This window comes from Lipophrys pholis, assembly GCF_963383615.2.
Source record: "Lipophrys pholis genome assembly, chromosome: 21".
NCBI lineage: Eukaryota > Metazoa > Chordata > Actinopteri > Blenniiformes > Blenniidae > Lipophrys > Lipophrys pholis.
This window is the reverse complement of record NC_137649.1, coordinates 7032343-7053979: the sequence shown is the minus strand read 5'-3', so window position 1 is coordinate 7053979 and position 21637 is coordinate 7032343. Positions and strand designations below refer to the sequence as shown.

General features: G+C 41.6%; 2 protein-coding genes across 2 annotated transcripts; one reads left to right on the top strand and one right to left on the bottom strand.

Moving 5' to 3' along the window:
- Nucleotides 1-9892: 9892 nt before the first annotated feature.
- On the top strand, nt 9893-15362 carry nme6 (NME/NM23 nucleoside diphosphate kinase 6). Its single transcript, XM_080490816.1, has 6 exons — nt 9893-10123; nt 10350-10452; nt 11464-11566; nt 11841-11880; nt 12549-12709; nt 13053-15362. Exons 2-6 carry the CDS (start codon nt 10360-10362, stop codon nt 13202-13204), a joined length of 549 nt encoding a protein of 182 aa, XP_080346942.1. The 5' UTR covers nt 9893-10123; nt 10350-10359; the 3' UTR covers nt 13205-15362.
- On the bottom strand, nt 13293-20372 carry baalcb (BAALC binder of MAP3K1 and KLF4 b). Its single transcript, XM_080490817.1, has 5 exons — nt 19959-20372; nt 18536-18652; nt 18107-18328; nt 14463-14662; nt 13293-14028 (listed from the first exon to the last, which is right to left on the bottom strand). The coding sequence occupies exons 3-5, from the start codon at nt 18285-18287 to the stop codon at nt 13864-13866; spliced, it is 546 nt and encodes a 181-aa protein (XP_080346943.1). The 5' UTR covers nt 18288-18328; nt 18536-18652; nt 19959-20372; the 3' UTR covers nt 13293-13863.
- Nucleotides 20373-21637: the final 1265 nt, after the last annotated feature.

Here is a 21637-nt window from a genome sequence, read left to right as displayed (position 1 = left end):
AGCTGTGGTAATTGAATCTGCAAACCCCTGATCCCAACACCACTTTGCTAACTTCCTGGTTAGATTGATACGCCACTCTAACTGTGTTTTGTAGGCACTAAAGAACAAACACCAACAATGTATATTGCATTTGAAACAAGGTTTTATCGAGCAGCTGACAGTGAAACACTGTGAGTTTGCCGATCTTTATTGTTTCTATTCAGGATTCACAGTTAATGGTGCTTTGCTGGCTGCATGAATATCTATAATATCCACTTCAATGCAAAATGTTCATCACTACACAAATGCTAATTTACTGTCATCATCGTGGTTGCTATCCATGGTGCTGATTTCTCCAGACAACACTACGATCACACTGTGAACGATGCAATCTTCATAAACACATCATAAATCTTATGAATGAATCTCTTCATTGCAGCTAGAATAACATTGCATTATTATTATGGGTCTATGAAACAGGATATCATGGGTTGTAGTTGACAGAAACATACATATTCTAACAAATCATTTTCTTTAAAAACATGCCCAAGAGCTAAACTTGTGAACATCACACACAAACAATGTGCAAATATACGGTCAGGAGGAGATCTGCGACTATTGCCCAGCCATTTCTGCCCATCTATGTTTTATCTTTTCTTTCTTTCTTGTGTGACCTAAAAGAAGAAATTGTGCCATATCTTAGTAAAGTCAGAAAAATCAAATAACCACTCAATTTATTGAAGCTGAAGTTTTTAATTGTACAAGAAGGCCTTTATTAAAAAAAAAAAAATGAAATAACAGTTCAGTCTTGCATGGACACCTGAATGAATGACATTTTGTGAAACGTTATATTACATTTCTGTCAATGTTTCCTCATGTAAAAAGAGATCACACAAATTAGACTTTCAAAATCTCTGCATGAAAAATGATTTACTTTGCGTTTGAAGAGTGAACAGAGGACAAGCAAGAATATAAATTCAGCACTCTCATTGATTTTTTATTTGCTTTTCAAACATACAACGCAACACCACAAACAATCTGAACTACTAGAGAAGAGAAGCTATGTCAAATCTGTGTAATATAATCTGTCTCCATTAACAAACTACCACCTCCAGTGAGTGAGCAGCAATACACCACAACGCGTCTGTCAACAATCACGTCTTTGATCCACGCTGGTGTCTGCTGACTGAATTCACGACGCAGTAGCTGGTTGAAGGGGACCAAACCTCACAGAAACACCTGACTTGGTTCCGTTTGACCAGCCACAGCAAGGCGTGTTGCTTCAGCTGCGAGAGACAGAGCGAGAGAGGGCATGCAGTGAGGAGGGTGAGAGAGGAGACGTACACAGAGGGGTGTGAAGAAGAGAAAGAAAGAGGGGAGATCAGAGATGAAGAAATAGAGGAATCCCATGGATGTCTTCTGTCTTCGGGCGTTGGAATCCTCTTCGGTCTTACCTGTAGAAACAAAGAAACATAAAAGGAATAATATTAATAAGGAAGACTGTAAGACAGCATATAAGTAAGTGTTTTCATGTTACTAAGCAGACTGTTGCTATTTTAGAGGTTTGGGAAGCCGTGCAGTGACTGACATCTCCCTATTTCCTTCCAAAGCAGGCCTACAGGAGTGAACTTTCACCCTCGTTGACAGCTCCACAACTCCCCCCCCCCCCCCCCCCTTCCTTTTTTGAGAGTTCTGCGGTTGCTATAATGGGTGACAGCTGCGGTCTGTCAATCCTCCTTGACCGTCAGCAGTCGAGGCAGGGCAGGAATTTTTCAAGAAGTCCCTGAGACCCGATCAGTGGCCCTGAAAGTAATGCTAACTGTACACGTGCCTGGGGCTGGAGGAGAGGGGAACGGGCCCTTCACCTGTTGTGCTGCCACACACACACACACACGCGCACACACACACACACACACACACACACACACACACACACACACACACACACACACACACACACACACACACGCACACACACACACATGAACTGACATCCCCCTCCCATCTCGTAAAACAGACAAAGGCACACTCTGGCAGAGCTGCTAAGAAAAAAAAAAAATTATAAAAACTCGAATGAATTCATGTTAAATACATGACAGAATAAGAAATGAGTCTTCTTCCCAGTGCGCTTGATGCTCAGATCCCCTTGAAACCACACACTTCCTTACATTCCATAAGTGGTGTATAATATGGGGATATAAGGAAGCATGTCCTCACAAGGGGCAACAACTGGATCGAGTGCTCCGCCGGCACAAAGCACCCTTTCACATTCCCACATGAGGAGTAGCGGGAACAAGAAACTCAACAATGGTTAACTGTGACAGAGTGAGCGGGGAGGATAAGCGGCCGAAGACACACGTGACGGCGGCATCAATCGCCTGCTCCACATGTACTAAAAAGTCAGAAGATTAAAACAAACTTGGTTTTGACATGAGGGGGCGTTGAAAGTCTGTGATATTCGTTGTAACTGATTTTGTCTTAGAGCAGTTTTATGTTTTTGTCAGATGTTAAAAGAAAAACAGTCACGTTGTTGGTTTAGGACGGTGCCAGATGCCAGTCTATTCAGCTCTTTGATGGGTGATGCCAATGCGATGATGCTGATCTGTGTTCAAATAACTTTGGAGGGTGAGGCAAATGCTGGCTTCCAGCAGACGAAGGTCACAGCCTGGTTTATTCCCTAAATATCACACTATGTCAGGTCTTTCTGAGTTCTTTACTGTATTGTCAAATTCTCATTATAGAACCTCTCAGGATGACTTAATGCAAGTATTATTTCAGGGCATGTCATTTGATGAAAAGGCGCTTTCACAGAGGTGAAATATTTTCCACTCACCTCATTGATCTCTTCTCTGCCTCCTGTTGTGCGAGCAGCTTTGGGTCGAGATGGAGGCCACAGTCCGACTCTCCTCCGCAATCACTGCGTGTCTATCAGTGACTTCCCTGACAAATCTGACCACTTCTGTGTCCTCAAGGTACCAACCAAATGGCCTTTACAAGAACTGGCTCCTCTACTTGGTCAAGACTGTAATGACTCCTCTGAGAGACACATGTCAAGGCACTAAATTTCCTGATTCTTTCCTGCATCACACCTCAGCTTCCCCTCACCTGACACAAGCGTCAGGCCCTGCCACTAAAAGAAAACACTTACAACCGTTGCCTGGATGTTGGAGTTGACTCGCACTGTGCTGCGGATTTACTCTTAACAGAGAGAAAGCGCCAGATTTGAAGATTCTAAATCTTAGATTTCTGTTTAAAAAAGAAAACACTGTAGATGACACATTTTAAAGAAAAACTGTACCAAATATACTTTTGGTGCTTTAAAAATTACACAACAAAAAGTCAAAGCAGCCTGACTCTCATTCCATACCTTATCACTTTGTGAAACCCTCTCCAAGCTCACCCTGCTTCTCTCCTCACCCCAGCTCTCCCGTGATCAACCCTCCTCCTCTGTATCTGGCCTGTGGATTGTGCCCAGAGCAGGCTTTGCAGATCGGCCTTTTCTATCCCACCAGGAGCGCCCCCCTCCACTGCGGCCTCCCACCTGTTGGTGTCCTTTAGAAGCCCGGGCCTCTCCTGCACCTCCTGTCCGGCCCAATCAGGGCCCTGACAGGGGGGAGCCAGCCTGTGAAATCACACCTCTCAGCTGTTCACACTGGGCTTGAGACACCCTACACCCCTGCAGTTCCTCTGTTCAGCCCCCCCCCCCCCCTCCCTTTTCCCTCCCTCCCTCTTCTTTACACCGAATGTCAATGGCTCCTTTTTGGAGAAAAGAGTGAACAAGGAAGCAACTGCGAGATGGGTGTGTTTTACTGGGTTTTTGGGGTTACGCACGCGACAGCAGTTGCAACAGGCCACGAGTCACAGCTGAAGGTTGAGTTTCATCCCGCTTCGCGTTGCAAGCTCCTTTGTATCATTTACAGCGAAAGCAAGATGACATTCGCGCTCTGAAACGGCTTTTCCATTTTCAAGCCTTTTAATGTGATGACACGATGATTCAGATGATTTAGACGAGATGTGCCGCACCAACAACTACTACTACTGCTGGTTTCATAAATCCCGATGTAAACTTCATGAAGCACAGCCGGTGATATTTGAGTAGTGTGACAATTTTCTTCTGGCACCATAAAGACAAGCAATAAATTCTCCCGTGGTCACAAGGTGACCACCGGGACACTCAGGAAACAACAGTCATTCCAGAACAAGATACTTTTGTGAACCAAAAAAACCCTGCTATAAATGGCAGGAGGCACTTTAATCTCATGAAGTTGGATATTTAGGTAAACAGACCAGTGAAGTCAGTGTACATTGATCCCACAGAACTTTACAGATTTTTCAGGTACGATGTTCTGAAGCGTCTGTGTGACCATACAAGTGATTTCCAATGCAGTGGAGGAAAACGGGTCGAGCTCAGGGGTTCATTTTCCTCTGCTGCAAGCACAAGCCGCTCCACTAAGGTCAACACCTGTGTTCTAAAATCAGCGCCGGGGCTGGGTGTGATAGGAACCCAGGCCTCATTCACAGAAAGCTCGAGCTCAGTGAGGGGGGCTTATATTGAAACCTAACGCTCTCGCTATTTTCGAGACACTCACTGTCCACAAATAGCAACTCTGCTGCATCTTTGTAGCTCCTGTTTTTTATCTACCACAGGATGTTGTCTAAATTCGACAGTTGTTCAATATTTCCCATGGCCGGGGGCCAGGGTGTATCACAAATGCAACATTTCCACTAATGTCAGCTATGTGTCAAGGCCTGGCCAAATATATCTGGGTGATGTGAGTATCAGATGACTTTTGTCGTTGAGTGGATTCTCCACCGCTCACACTGGACACAATGGTAAGGGACCAAACCATAATCCCGCTGTTCCTCTCAGGCGGGACAGCTGATCACTGTTACATACTCACTCGTGGGCCAAGGATTTGTCGACACACATATCGGTTAAAGACTCTCATCTAATCATCTGTTTCTCCTTCATCATGTGTCATGCAACAGAGCCGAGTGATTCTTTTCATCTTTCAACCCCCCCTTTAATTATTTGAGTTCATGTGATCAGCCGGATGAGGATTTACAAACTTGGATTAATCCTTTCCAAAACTGTCTTAAAATGTGATTCAAGCTCAGATCGAAGCCAAAATGGAGAGACGCAGTGCAGGAATAAAGTGGCTGAGCGGCATGCCATCTAAAAATTGGGCCAGTGAAGTTATTTTTAACCAGCGTTCACATACCGGGGCCCCCGTTTGCTAATCACTTTGTTCCCCTCTGTCATACCCATCTGCCCCGTTGCCAATGTCCCAATGCTTCTGGGGAGGTCACCACACACTTTACTTGGCAGGAGGAGATAATTTCCTTCGGGACAGCAGGTAAGGCTTTAGAGGGTGTAAACCCAGAGCCGTTTCTCCTGCGGCGGGCAGCAGGGATCTCTATCGGTATAAATAAACGGCCAGCTGACGGCAGAGAGGTTCCTGCACAGGCACCCGGACAGGACAACCTCCCAGATTAACCCCTCTCCTCACAGGAAACTCCTTGCAGGAGGTGGAGGGTTAACCTTACAAATCACTTTAAATCATGACTTGGAATTAAGATAGTTGGCGCTAAACACTGGGATTACCTTTGTGAATTATATCTCATATGACCACAAAACTTGAAACTTGAGAATGTAATAGTGGAGATGTGATACTGTGTCATACATCGGACAATACAGCAGGAAAACATCACATCACAGATAAGCATAAAACATTATCTCAATACCAAACCAAGAACTAAAAGTGAGCAGCTTAATCCGAACAAAGACAAGACCGTATCACGCTGCTGACTCATAATGTGGCCTGACATTAATGCCCCTCTTCGTCCTTCTCTGGGCACGCCAGTTGCCAGGACTGAGGTTGACACAGCTGTTGGAGTGAGCCCAATCCCGTGTGGTGAGGCAGCGGAGCAGAAAGGCCAAGGGTCAGCAGCATTTAGGTTAAAAGAGGGAACAGGTGATGGAGAGGTGAAGGGGACGCATGCATGCGATTGACCGAGAGGGCAGCAGGATTCAGACGGATGCTTGGAGGCCATTAGATTTAGGAGTGAAGTACTGACGGTGATCACATTGAGAATATTCTCATTTAAGAAAAAAAAAGAAAAGAAAAGAAAAAGCTATTTTCACATCCCAAATTTCTTTTCTGTTAGTTAAGCCTTGAAAGAAGATGAAAACACATCCATGACTCTTCTCACCAAGAAAAACATTTAGGATGTAAAAGAGTTGTGGGTGTTACTCGGGGGGCCTGTGAGCTCTGAAATAGCCCTGCTGGTGACAAGTGAACTGTGATGTAGTAGATCATTGTATGTCATAGTTAGAATGCCATTTAAGATAGTGGACTGGCATTTTCCCATTATGGTTATCGTACCACAGGTAGAGCAGATGCTTCACAAGGCTTCTTTCTTTCAAAAGATAAATACTTAACAGGACACAAACTGATATTAACCACATAATATATACTTCATGGTGTGTAGAGAGAATATGTTGTGTGTAGGTTCATGGCTGCCTGGTGTTGGAATGAATCACAGTCAATCAAACAGTCTCGCGTTGACAGTTTAGTACAACTTTCATAGTAATAGTAATAAATTCAGACGTCTCTTTGCTGCCTGGACTTTATCCTTTACTGTGGTTCCTGTTTAAAGAATGAGCAGTTCCTGGACACCCAAGTGCCTGTGGGGGTCGTGAGTCAGTCAGCTGCCACCAAAAGGGAACGACAACTGCAGAAGCGCAAGCAGCAGCAGCAGCAGCAGCAGCAGCAGCAGTCACACACAGATAAAACAGAGATGCAGCGAGTAAAGGCTGAGCTGAATCAGCCCGCCAGCTGCGGATGCTTTACGTTAGAGTCAGTGATTATCATCGGTAGCCTCTGTTCAGTCTAATCTGTCTGCTGTACCAGCTAATCAAGAAATATAGTTCAAATACACTTGGCTGCTTGTCGTCTTGGTTACTTTCACCTTTGTGTGTGTGTGTGTGTGTGTGTGTGTGTGTCCTTGAGGTTCCCTTTTCAGGTTTCACCACATCGAGTCATTGCAACCAGCATGTAGATTTAATATGTCCTTCTTGCTACAAATACATTCCAAGCCAGGTCCCTCACTCTCTATGTCCAGCCTCATGCATTAAATATTACTTTTAGAATTAAGCTCAAACCATTCTTTCATAACCATACTGTTGTTTTACACTACAGAATACTCATCTATAATTTACCAGAAGAAACAGCTATAAAACACAAGAGTAGCAAAAATATGTTGTATCTAGTAATTAAATTACTGTACCACCAGATATTACATTGAAAAAAACTGGATACAGGCAAAACTTTGAAACGGTTCATAAAATAAATAAATATAATCTAAATGAGGGGTCTTTAAAGAGTGATGATGTAGCTTCCAATCATCCTCTGGAGTGCTTTTTCAAACTTTGGGTTCCCAGGTGCTGCAGCCAATCACAGCAGGACAAACGTGGGTTACGCTCTGGACAGGCGACCAGTCCATCACAGTATATGAAATCTTATTTTCTGGTAACTTCCACACTAACTTCTTGTTGCTGGATTGTAAGATTGTATTGTAAGGTTATGAAGAGGCATGCCACTTGTATTTCCCATAATGCTGTCACTGATATAAGTGACAGTGGCTATGTAGGCTGCTCGGGTTTTATGGATAATTTCGTTAATTGGATATTTGCTGTTTGCTTTTAATTTTCAATGGAAAAGATTAATAAAATGAGACAAAGGGGCAGATTATATAAGTTAGTCTTCCTTCTACTCCGTTTCATTCAGGAATTTGAAAACCTTTGTTTGCACCCAGTTGACGATTTAAATTTGCAAAATCAGAACTAGGTGCAAAAGGCTGGATGTCCATTTTCAATATATATATATATATATATATATATATACTTTTTTTTTTTGGAGTAAATTCTTGCAGTAGTCGTAGAACTCAGTACTGCTCAGGATGTGACAACATTGTTGTATGAATTCAGAAGGCAGTTCATGTCGTTTACAAAAGTTTTAGGCTTTAAATTGTGAAAGGACACCCTGACCTTTGCTGAATGTCGGCTTATAGTTTCTCAAATCCTACCTGATGTTAACCCCGTGCTGTGTTTAAAACAACATGGTGAGCCCATATCTTTTGAACATGACATAAAGTAACAGCTACTGGCTCTTTTTACGTAATACTCTAAGGTTCTCTGCCTAGCATGACTAAACCATGTACAGGATGTCCGTGTAACTATGAGTGAGATCCTCATGGCATGCTGTTTTAACCCCCCAAATATAAAGACAATGGTAAGCTGTTTGAATCACACAATGAGCAACTGTGGTCGCCAACTTTCCCTCTGACATATGTTTATCCCCATCACTCTATTGCAGCAGTTTGTTTACTGTGGAACAAGTGATAAAAATAAATGAATAAACTCTGAAGCACAACATTCTATACATAAATAGCATAAATGTCAGAAACTGAATTTTATGGATCGGTTGAGATGATGTTAGAATCAATACAAACTTAGAAGTCAGAAGTTTTCTGTACATGCAGGGATAAAGGCTGCCTAGCACCTCCTCTTGTCCTCTCTGCTCCAAGCCTCATGGGAGGTAACAGCTGTGGTGTCACCCCAAGTCACATGACATGGGCAGGTGGAAGAAACCTATGTGGGCTATCCACTCCAAACCCCCCCCCCCCCCCCATTTCTTCCCTCCTATTCTGTCTGAATGTCAAACTCCACACGTACACACACACACACACACACACACACACACACACACACACACACACACACACACACACACACACACACACACACACACACACACACACACACACACACACACATACACACACACACACACACACACTCTTCAAGGGTGTGGTCATTTTGCGTTGCCGGAATGTGCTCAGTGTTTGTAACTCATACTGTACGTCTGATCTCCCACAGAGACGAAATTCCACAGACAAAAATCTGTCTCCCGCTCCGCTCCCTTGCTTCTAGCTGCTGTTGGGCTGTCAGCTGCCAAACGCAACGTCATCTCTCCCCTCAATGATCCGCGATGTTACATGTGACTTCTCAAAAATGACTCAGATAAGATGTACTGGCTTATTTTCAACAACGCCACCGTGCAACCAGTTCATGGCTTGAGCTTTTCTGTGTAGAGTTTGCATGTTGCTCTGTGTGTGTGGAGGTTTTCTCTAAAGCTTTCAGTCACAATGCATTAGGTGATATGGTGATGTCAGATTGACAGTAGGACTGTTTTTCTGTCTCTCAGTGTGAACTGACAACCTGTCCAAATAGTCCACACTATGCTGCCGACATCGGCTTCAACTCCTTGGGACCCTTACCTGAATAAACTGGTTATGGAAGATGGTTGAAAAGATGTTTGCAGTACATTTTTAAGGTGTCGTGGTTTTTATTAGTGGACGACTCATTAGATTGCTTAGTTGCTTGAGTGAGTTCTTATTCAGTATTTTGTTTTTATTTCCTGCTTGACTGAAAGACTGAAAACAGACAACAGACCCATGTTTGAGACGCTGTACTTTTTAATATCTAATACTGTTCTGTGTACAATACAGGTGATTCATTTATTTGCTCCGTGCAATAATAACTTTAAATATAATCACTACCTACGTGAAAATACTGTCATATCGTATCATGTTTTTGTATTATTGTTACTGTTTTTAATATTCATTATTAATGTTTGTATATTCTTATTACTGTCCACTTGCTGGTGCAACAATAAAAATGTCCCCATTGTGGAACAAATAAAAATCAATAAATCCGTCATGGCATGTAAAACAGTAACAGAAAAAAAAAAAAAAAAAAAGTGTAACCACAACAAAAGAATCAGACATACTTCCAAGACGTATTTACTTTTGTTCGCCGGATGGAACGGATGTTGTTGGTTCCGTTTCTGGGGATCGTTTAAATCATCGGACTGCCTGGCAGTGCGAAAAGTCAACGATCGTACATTTTCACTTAATTTATTTTCGTATTTGGTTTCAGACTACTTTGATAATGTCCATATTCTAGCTGAGGCGGCCGATGTAAACACAATATTTTAGTCTTTCATCCAGAATGGTGGCGACAGTTGCTTCATTCTCCGTTTTAAACTGACAAGTGTTCTGGAAACCAGCCACAACAGAGGTTAGTGTCTTCAGCTTCGTACTCATCATACATTCGAAAAAGAATATTTTTTAGTTGTTTTTTTTTGCCAAATTTACATTAGAGCCGATTCAGTTGCAAAAGAAGTCACAGTCTTGTTTTTGTGTCATTCAGTGACTACATCGTTGGAAGGCACAGTGTCGATGTAAACAACAGCTTGCCGTTTGACTCAATGTTCTTGTTTGTTTTTTTGTTTGCGTTCATTCAGAAGATTAAAGATGTTACTGACAGCTGCTCGTCTGTCCAAAGTGCTGCAGCTCACCCTGGCTGTCATCAAACCAGATGCTGTTGCTCATCCTCTCATGATGGAGGTCTGCTACACTCACTCACATGTTTTTGGAAGGAAAAACAAAACAGTCTTTTAGGGTTATCTCCTCCATGCGGGTCTTCTAGAGGGAGCAATGCAGTGAATTCATTGTAAATATAGTAATATTTAATATACAGTGGAAAGTTTCAGGCATCTCTGTAAGAAATACGTTTATTCCATCATATAGTAATACTAATTACTCACATATCCAAAGTAATTGTGTACTATTTTAAGTGCTCCATAGTCCTGATCATCATTGATTCTGTCTGATATACATGAAGACATAACAGATTATGAGACAACCCACATACATAACAGAGGATCTTTCAAAAATGCATGTCTTCCAAGAAGGCACAATGCTGGTTTGGGGGTTCAAATAGAGATCAGACTAAATACTGCTTGGTCTTCTGCCCATTCACTTTGTATTGTCTTAAGTTATAATCAAAATAGTAACGTCTCTATTTTTTTGAAGGTTGCTTTGCAACATTTTATCACTCTTGCCTGAAACTTTACACAATATTGTACATATGCAAATTAAGTCATTCATCCACCTATCTTCTATATGAGGTGGGCTTGTGGCTCTGGACAAATTGTCACACATAACCTAAACTTCCACTTCACTTCCACTGCCAACTGAGGACGAATGCCACAAACTGAAGAAAGCCCATGTTGGCTTGTAATCTCAAAACCACATTTTTCTTCCTGTGAGGTTGCAACACAAACATCACGTCACGTTCATACAGGCGAACTCAGAGGCATTTACTTTTCAATGATGAGGAGATCATGTTTTTTGTTTTGTTTTTAAACGTAGGTTCAAAAACATCACAGAGGAATTACCTTTTTGACTTGAATCAGATCTCTTATATGTTCATTAAATTCTTTTATTTATCTATTTTGGTAGCACTGCACATAATTTACACACACACACAATCCAGGCATTCTTTTAAACGGATTTAGAAGCAAGAAAGCACACACAAACAAACTTGACCGGGCTTTAATTTTTTCTCCCTCTCAGGCTCTTCATCAAAGAATTCTAGAGAACAACTTTATGATTGTTCGATGCAGAGATCTGTCCTGGACAAAGCGGGACTCGGAGAGGTTTTACGCTGAACATTCAGGTGTGTACACATCTCGTTCATGTCTTTATTTTACAAAAGTGAGCAAAGTCCTCTTTGTATTATCTTCATGTGGTCAAAGAAACGAGTCCTTAGGAGGCACATGCTTCAATATGTGTGGGAAGAAACAACTGAATCGACTGTTACTTCTGGGCGTACACACTGATAAGGAAAATCTATTAAAAGATAAATCAATTTCCCTCTTGTGTCTGTGCGTGAAGATCAGTCTGTCAAAGATAAAAAATAAAAAAAGTTTAAAGTTGTCTTTAATTCTCAGAGCGATTCTTCTATCAACGGCTTGTTGAATTCATGTCAAGGTAAGCTGACACACTATTAAATCACGACAGTCCTGTGATTAACTCCTATTATGTGTTTGGATGAACGTCGTTGCGCATGATGACTAAATAACCTGCTGGGCTGACATAGAAACGCTCCCGTCTGTTGCTGCTGCTCCTACTTCGTGCTCAGCAAGTTCCCAATAAATCATCGTCTCTCAGCTCACAGCAGGAGTTACAACGTTGTGCGCACTGCCATGTTTAGCAAAATGTCCCCGGAGCAATTGTTTGGAAATCACCACGTTGCCACTTCTCCCGCCTCGAGCTGCCACAGGCCGGGGAAAAGGGTGTTCGTACTCATACTGTCATTTCTCTTCGGTCACATCATTGCCGCCACGGCAGCTTATCTCTGGGTGATGCTGTTGTAACTGGAAGCACCCGAAGCCAGTCGAGCTTGAAGACGCATCAGTTTGCATTGTTGAAGCCAAAATCTGATAAACTGATAGAAAGCTGCATCTGCTGGATGAATATTAATAGGCCAGCTTTCCTCCGAGGCGGCTCTGGAGCGAATAGATTAGATTTGAATGAACGCGTCCAATGTTCGAAATCAAGCATGTGTAACAACCAGTCAGCCAATGGAAAACATTTCAAGTCTTCGTTCGGTCTGTAGAGCCAAATATAACTATGATTCATGACTTCTTCCTCCGCAGTGGGCCAATGCGAGCGTACATTTTAGCCAGAGAGGACGCCATACGACACTGGAGGGAACTGATGGGGCCCACCAAAGTGTTCAGAGCCAGATACACGTCGCCGGCCTCCCTCAGGGCCCAGTTTGGACTCACAGACACGAGGAATACAACTCACGGCTCGGGTAGGAAATATCCCCAATCGGTAACATTCAAGCACTTCAGAGGAACAAAAAAGAGTACAGTGATTGTAAAAGTACGCAACAGATTTAGAATATCAAATTACAAAGTACACACATAATTATCATTGTAATTTAAAGAAGTGTGTTTGATCATGAATGCACATTGGAACACAGTTCAGTAGGTCAGGTAGTCAAACTAAATCCATTTATAATATCGTTATTAAACTCAAATATTTTGGAGTATAATATACTGAACCTTCAGTTGTATTTTTGTCAAACATTGATCTCTGCACTCCACAGTTTGTATAATTCAGATTAAACTTCATGCTGGACTTCCTCTCTGCAGATTCTCCCGAGTCAGCTCAAAGAGAAATCAGCTTCTTCTTCCCGGATTTCTGCGTAGAGGAGTGGATGAAGAAAGAAGAGCCGTCCTTTCGATCAGGACAGATACATTACGACCATCGAAACCACGTCCACTCGCTCTCGGCGGCGAGCTGACTCCAGAGCAGAAAACTCTCTGGCACTGTCGGGAACGGACTGGCCTGTTGCGTGAAGTGCCAGTATGTTGATACGAAGCCATTTCGAATAGGGACCACAACCGTTTGGTTTCGTTTATTGTTGTTAGAAAACACACGTGACCAGATATAAAAGGGAACACTGTATTCTACAAAACAACACAATGCAGTTACAGTGTTATCTTCACAAGCTTGGGTCCGGGTCTCCACTGTAAAAAGTGCAATCGTCACCAACTTTCCTGAGCCAATATCGATTGTTCCAGCAGCTACTACATGTGTATCATTTCCCAACCCGAAGACTATAATATAGAATTATATTAACAGCTTTACACAATTATGTGAACTCGGAATCACTGAGTTGATTTATCTGCTTTCACACATAGATTCAACTTCCATCTGATACTGCATGTACTGTAAAATGTCTTCTCCAAGGTATGTCATTGTCTCCCATCGTGTCAAAGTACAGTAAAACATCATACAGTGGAAAACACAACAAGTCGAACGTGATCCCACCTTTCATTCTGCCTCCAGTCTCTCCCGTGCTTCCAAAGAGCCACCGGACCTTTGAATATCTGTTCACAAAAGCACATCGATTGACCTCACAGACACTTTTGGGCCCTTTTCCAGTCGTCACGCCCGTCCTCACGTGTTTTGTGCGGCCACCTGCTTGAGAGCTTCCACGGGCTTCATAACCTCGTAGGTGGTGAGAGACTTCTTCACCTTCCCGTTCCTGTCCACCTGGTGGACGCTCTGAGTCACCGTGATGGTCACCTGCTTGGTCGACATGCGATTGTCCTGCCACTTGGTCTGTTACGGGACGGAGAATGAGAATGAGTGAAACCCCAACGCGGTGGTTACGTCTGTTTGAAGGTGCAGGATGGGAGGAGATGCATTATAAATAACCACAATCCAAAGTGACAAGGCGGGAAAGGTTCAAAGGAATTTTGTGATTCAGAAAACAAACATTTTTTGATTGCACTTGAAAAAAATTAAAAGCAATAAAATCTAGAATTAGAGAAACTTTAAGCAAAAAAGTGACTAAAATCAATCAATTAAAAACTGCTTCTACCAAAACATTCAAACTTTTACAGACACACGGCAAGCTTCTTCCTTCTTTTTTAGATTTGAGGTGTAGGATCCAGCTTTATTATGTATTCATGGTAAACAAAGCCATCAACTATACGCAATAAATTTAAAAAAAAGCTTAAAAAAGGAACTGGTTCAATCTGGCGGAGGCTTACAATCTCCTCGGTGTGTAGAACACTTCTACGCTGCACTGTGGTCCCGGTTGACGGCGTCCCGCCATCCTGTGGCGGGGAGCCCAGTGTTGGCGGTGGGCTGCTGGGTTTCACGTCGTCGAGGCTGGCTTCAGACACCGCTGAGCAGACCTTCAGGTAGGCCTGAGCAGGAGGAGGGAGGCCGTCTTCGAAGAAGTCTGGAACTGTAAGAAAGTATCAAATATCAAATATCAATATCTAGTGCACAGTGTCATAGTGGTTGTAATATCACTGATTCGAGTCCAGTCTTTTAGTGTGGCGTTTGCACGTTCCGTCTGAGTATACTTGGATTTTCTTCGGCTACTCTGGTTTTCCTCCTCGTCCAAAAACTTGTATTTCAAGCTCACAAAACTCTAAATCAGGAGAGTAAAGCATCCAGGGCCGGAGAGTCCAATCGGGATTGCATGATGAAATTTGCCAGCTGTGAGCATTTTATTATGACATTTTATTTGACTATAGTGAGCGCACATTAGTTTATGGTGAAGATCAGGCTTTGTAGGCAAATGTAGAAAATGTGTCGACATTAAATGTCATTTCTAGATTTTATTCTCATCATGATATGAACTCGCCCACTATATTTTTGAGTACCAGCGACATGTGGTCAGATATTTTATGCCTTTGAAGATGTAAATAGTGTAATAAAGATTTACTGTGATCTGTAACATGATATTGTGGAATAATTCATTTAATTTTCACTTTTTAAGGATATATCAATACTTTATTGCAGTAAAACAAAGACAGCTGTACGGTTTTTGGACTTTATTGATGATAATGCTATTATTTACTGGTCAGGCCCACTTGAGATCAAATTGTGTTGTATTTGACCGCTGAAGTAAAATGATTTTGACACCCTGCTCTAAATTGACCGAATGTGTGTTTCTCTGTCTGTCCTGTCCTTTGAGTGTATCCTGACTTCATCCATAGTCGGCTCAGATCAGCTCCAGCGCTTCGCGACTATAGGATGGATAAAGTAATGATGGATGGATGCATAATGAAAACACATTTAAAAATTGAAAGGAAAATGAGTCTAATGATCTAGATTTGAATAGATGTACAGATATTTTACAATACGAGACATTTCGACAGAATAATTGCTTCAAATGTGCCTCAGCAGCTAATGAGGCTGTGTGAGATCAATCTGAAAAATAAGTCCCTAAGTGAAGTCAATAAAATCGATCTAATCGAAATTGTGTGTCTCTAGATGAAACATGAACAGAAGCTCCTTCAATGGCATGAGTGAATTTCTGTTCTAGACTATGATTATTCAAAATTAAGCGTATTCCACGGGTCTCAGAGAAAACATGCTGTGTTGCTTCTCCTGCAGGTGTGAATGACTGTCGGGAAGGTAAATATCCATTTTTGTATATACATTTTTTTTGTTTCGATGCTGGCAGAGCCCATTTCTTTTATCTAACTGAGAGTCTTTCTTAGAATAAGACAACATCCCTATTAGGAAGCTGATAGAGTGTTAATTGATGGACGGATATAACCGCCGAATCGCTGAAAAGGCCGCCTTTCTTCATTAGTGTGTGAATGTGTTTTCAACATGCATTAATTAGATAGAGACAACACAGAAATACTGCCCTGAATGTGTTACAGAGGTTCAATAAAATATCACGTTAATGTGAAGCCAACCGTTTGATGCAATCCTTTTGTTTTCCAGCCGCTAATTAATTTGGCTGCTTCTGGGTCGGCTCTATCTCTTCAAAACAGAGCTTGATTCAATTTGTCCTCACAATGACATCAAGGCTTCTCTGCCTGCAATCACCATAACAGCTGTATCTGTTGCCATGAGAGCCGAGTCCTGAACCGAGCTTTTGATGCGCTCTATTATTCCCATTTATTGATTTACTATTCCTCTGCTTTCAGAGAAAACACACCCTCAATTCAATGCCAACGACAACTTAACAACAATAGAACGTGCATCAAGTACATCCATCTGCTTCTGGTCTGGAAGCAAGGGGGACAAATGATTTACTGCTGAACGTGGGAACAATGGCTTCCAAAGCTGCCGCACATCGCTGTGTCATGCTGAGGCCTTCGCTCCAGCATGAGGGCGACTGCAACTTTTTTTCATCTTTATATGAACACTTCTTTCCCAAGATTGGATTCTTGGGCAAATCAACTATGGAAAACTCTATGGAGGGGAAAAAAATTACAAAGCTTCTATAAGAGTTCTACTGCAGGTGAAAGTTAACGGACAAAAAAAACAAACAGCCATTACTATAATAATCACATTACTCTCTGCAGCATGGCTTTAAATCTGAACTCACTAAATGAAAATTCCAGTGAACCGAATACACACTGAATGTGCAAATGATAAAAGGCACCAATAGTTATGATCCACACATTAAAGCGGCACTGTGTAAAATCCATGTGATGCCTTTGTTAAACACTGGGTGGCGACGTGGAGTCCGTTTAGTTCCAGCTCTGTGTTTTGGTTGCTTGTTGCAGTGGTTCAGCTGGGCTGTGGTAGACAAACGACTTAAATATGCTTATGAGATACATTACACCAGGGATCTGCAACCTTTATGAGCAAAGGAGATGATTTTTACAATTTGTCTGGAGCTGCAAAACATTCTAATTATCTGAAGTAAAGAAGAAGAAAATAAACATCTTTACAAAATGGCTATACATTGAGAATAGGGGGCAATAATGATATATTATATAGAGCAAAAGGGATGATTTTTACAATTTTCCACCAAGTCAAATTTGTCTGGAGCTGCAAAACATTCTCATTATCTGAAATAAAAACATATTTAAAAAATGGCTATACATACAAAACATAAGGTTGCATTAATGAAATGTCACAGGTACAATTTAGATATATCATTGTACTTTTTAAGCAGATGTATCCATTTCTAAAGGGTTTTTTTCTTTTTCCATGGAGTTTCATGGTTTTAAACATGTGGGCTATGCCTCTTTAGCTATTTAATTGTTTACCAATGTTTTACTTTTAGCTATCCTACCAATTTCTTTCTGTTTTTCCTTTTTGTCTTCTTTTTTGTTAAATGCTCTTTGAATTCTTTCCCTTTTTTCTTTTGTACTATTTTTCCTTTCGTCAAACCTATGGCTGGCTCAGCTGTTTTACATTATTCGGCGGTTTTCATCCTGGAGATTCAGCAATTTTTAACAATCGCTGTGGAATGAACATAAAATCCAAATGAAAACAAATGTTTATTTACATTAGATATTGTGAAAGCTTCAGGGAGCCGCCACAGAGGAGCTGACAAGCCTCATGTGGCTCCAGAGCCGCATGTTGCAGACCCCTGGCTACAACCAAGGTGTAGTTTCCATTGTTGCATTAATTATTTCACCTGCTGCTTCTTTCACTGGTTCAATACATCATCTTGCAGTGCAAACATGAACTGCGAGGTGTAAACTTACTGACTTTGGTAGATGTACCTGCAGCTCATGAGAGAATCATCTTTAAGATGACATCAGCGCTGTAGTTTTTCAAAAACATTAAATATTGTACTTCTGAAGGAGAGAAAACCAAATTAACATCTAATTCATATGCTGTGAATAATTTACCTCTCAAGCTCATCCTGACCGCATAAATTTATCTTCACCCCCGTGTTTACTCAGCTGTAATTCATTCCTCTTACCCGGGCTGATGGTTTTCTCTGAGGTGAATCCAGCCTCCGAGTGCTCGGAGGGGATGCTGTGGATGGATGACAGGGGGATATCGGTGTCGGTGCTCGTCAGCCATGTTGACTCCGTCTCCTTAGTCCAGCTCTCCAGGTAGCGAGGCTCCAGAGCGTCGGTCCTGCTCCCCCCACAGCCCATAGCTCTGCCTCAGGGCACGCTCACCTCCCAGCTCGATGTTTCTTTGGAGCATGCACAGAAAGAACACATTTCAGCTGTGACATTTGGAGATCCGATTGAGCTAAAAACATTTACTTTCAGTTCAAAAGTGCAGATCCAGTGAGATATAAACAAGTTGAATGATACAACACATCCATGCTTGACGTTACACCTGTTGCAACAAAAGAAATCTACATAACATTCTAGTAAGATATTGAGAGAATCCTTACAGCAGAGCAAGCAGCTGAACCCCAGCACCCTCATAAGGATGGCCTCCAGTGACTCCTGTCCTTCACAGGGTAGATTAAGTGGCTCTGTCTGCGTTCACTCACTTACTGTACGTTTCCCTGAGGGCATTTAAAGGCATCCCCTTATGGTCAAGCAGGCCAAGGGGACATTATATGCAGGGGTCAGTCAATCAAAACATCATTAGGTCAGCTTAAATGAAGGGAGGGAAAAAGACAAGAGAGTTAAGGGAAATGTATTGTTTGTCATTTTTGTTCGGATTGAAAAACTAAAATTAGTTCAGAATTATTTACTTAAACAGGATTTAGCAGCATTTTTGTAGCTGTTTATCGGTTTATGTGTAGCCTACTGCTGTTAAGATAATTAATATGTGTATACTGTATATAGAGCTTAAATTTGAGGCACTGAACTTTTTAATATCCAGTTACATTCTGTGTGCAATATACTTCATTCATTTATATATCCTCTTCAGTATAAACTTTTGATACACTCCTTTCTCCACCTTGTTTTTACATTATTACCATAACTGTTATTTTTTAATTCTTATTTTTCTTGTCTGTATTTTTATTACTTTTTACTTGCTGTAGAAACAATGAAAATGTCGACGTTGTGGGACAAATAAAGGATGATCTAATGCAGATTTTACTCAAGTACAAGTTAAAGCATAAGGTACTGTTCTATTAGTCACTTTTAAACTGCATTAAATGCATTGCGAAGTATAGGAATTCATTTAACTTTGACTGTATCCAATGTATCTACGTTCAAGGCTCAGATGAGTTTAATAAAAGTTGCTGGCTTGTAAGCGAAAGATATAAAGCAGAGATTTTCTCACTTAGGATTATAAAAATGAAAAGATTTGAATATGTTTCAAGCTGATTCATTTACATGGTTGGGAATTCAAGTAGGCTCTGAGCAAAGTAAAAACATTTGTGGGGGGGGGGGGGGGGGGGGGTAGTAAAACCGCACAACTTAATTACAGTAATGTATTTATAATTTGGAACCTTAATTAAATGTCTTACAGATTACAATCTTATAATTGTAGTAGATGCCTGAATTGTATTGATGTATTGACTCTGAGCAGAATGCTCATTCAGGCCTCCTCTGGATCGTTAGATCATTTGGATCATTAGATCATCTGGATCAGAGCCTCTTTTAATTATTTATTTCCCCAGGAAGTGAAGCGGCCATAACACAGCGGCGGTGGTCAAATGCGCACATTTATTCACAGCTTCTTCTGTCGTCGCTATAGGAAAATACGCGTCGGATCACGCGATGGACGCACATAATAATAATAATAATAATAATAATAATAATAATAATAATAATAATAATAATAACAATAATAATAATAATGACGGGTAAAGACGAATCGCAGGTGAATGGAGCCAGTCTGGGTGGCAGCCTTACTGGATGGAGTCAGGGTGAAGTCCGTGTTTTTGTCTCGCCTCGCTGCTGCGCGTCGTCTTCTCGTCAGAACCGCAACATATTGGAGAAAATCTGCCACAATCCGGGGAGGAGAGGAGAGAGACGCGCTGCTCGGCTCTCCGCAGCGCCTCCATCCATCCTCACGAGGCAGAACAGAGGTGGATGTGCGAGGGGGAACCACGCAGCCTGTGCCGGGATTTATGTTGAAATTACAGGAGCAGTCACCTCAGCAGTTGCCCGGTGAACTTCGAAATAAGGTCCACCACAGAATGGGATTTAAATTGCTTGATCAGATTGTTTCAAACAAATTATATGTTCCCGTGAGAGCCATTTCTACTTATATATTGCTGGCAGGTTATTCAGTTTATTTAAATAGGTTTTGTTGTTGCATGATTTGGACACTTGGTGGCAGTAGTCGGGCACAGGTTGCATTGTGTTAGAGGGCATAGGTCAGTTTATTAAGGATTGCAAAGGATGCAAGACTGAGAATAAACCTCTTAACCTCATCTAACGTCAGAGCAGTTTGTTTCTGTCCAGCGCTGTTTAAAGTCTAAACATGATACTGAAGTCAAAATATCAGTCCTCAAGTTTGAACAATCTTCTTCAGAATGTCTGGACACTATTAAAGTGGAGCGTTCGACACCACCAACCACACGTTTACTCCTACGCCCACAAGAGGACACTCCCAACACACTCCTGCATTCAGAGACCAGGGCTGGTGAATCTCCACCCAACCATCCATCTACTGATTGTGGTGCCATGAATGGAGCAAAATAGTTAATGGGGAAAAAACTGATAACAGATTTCAGTTTGTGAAATGATAGATATAAATCTCACAGAATAATCCAACCATAAAGAAATATGCTTCTTGCACAACTTCAGACATTTTAAATTTCTTGGCAAATTGTCCCGATGGCTGAAAGTTAGTGTAAGTATAATGGAGAGATTAAAAAGACAGATTAAAATGCAAATAACTCTAACATTACAAAAACTTTATGACATTTATGGTAAACATGATGACCAGCTTTTATGCGACATTGAAAAAAGGGGCACAGCTTAGTTCATGGTTGCAATGTGGAGAAGGAAGAGGCTCACACGTCCCGGTTTCTAGCAACTTCCTCCAGTCACCCCCAGAGCGACTCAGAGATTTAATCTCTGCTGCAGGTCGTGAGTCGCCTTCAGGGCCTTCATGTCAGTTGGACTTCCCTTGCAGATATTTAATGGGAGGCGACCAGTTGCATCCTAATAACCACCACCACAATAACCAGCTGCCAATCAGACCACGTTCTGTCTGAGGAATTCTCTCTCATGCATTCTGACGTTATTATGGGCCTCAAAGAAAAACTAACAGGCACTCAAAGTCCTTCATTCCCTCCGCCATAAAGCTCTTAAACACAGACCACACCCATTTTATAAATCAAATTACTGTAAATTAATTTGAATGGCATTACCTTTGTCTTATTGTTTGTTTGTTAAGTATCATAGGGCTCTGTCACAGATATATAGAAATTGAGAATTTTTTATTATTTTTTAAATAAAGTTTTCTTTGGGAAAATGACTTAAACTTTAAAAGCAATGCTGAACAAAAAAACATGTCCGTCTTGTGTTTAAGTCATGGTTAGTATTCCAGTGACCGGCGACAGTGTCCATGATTCCGGGAA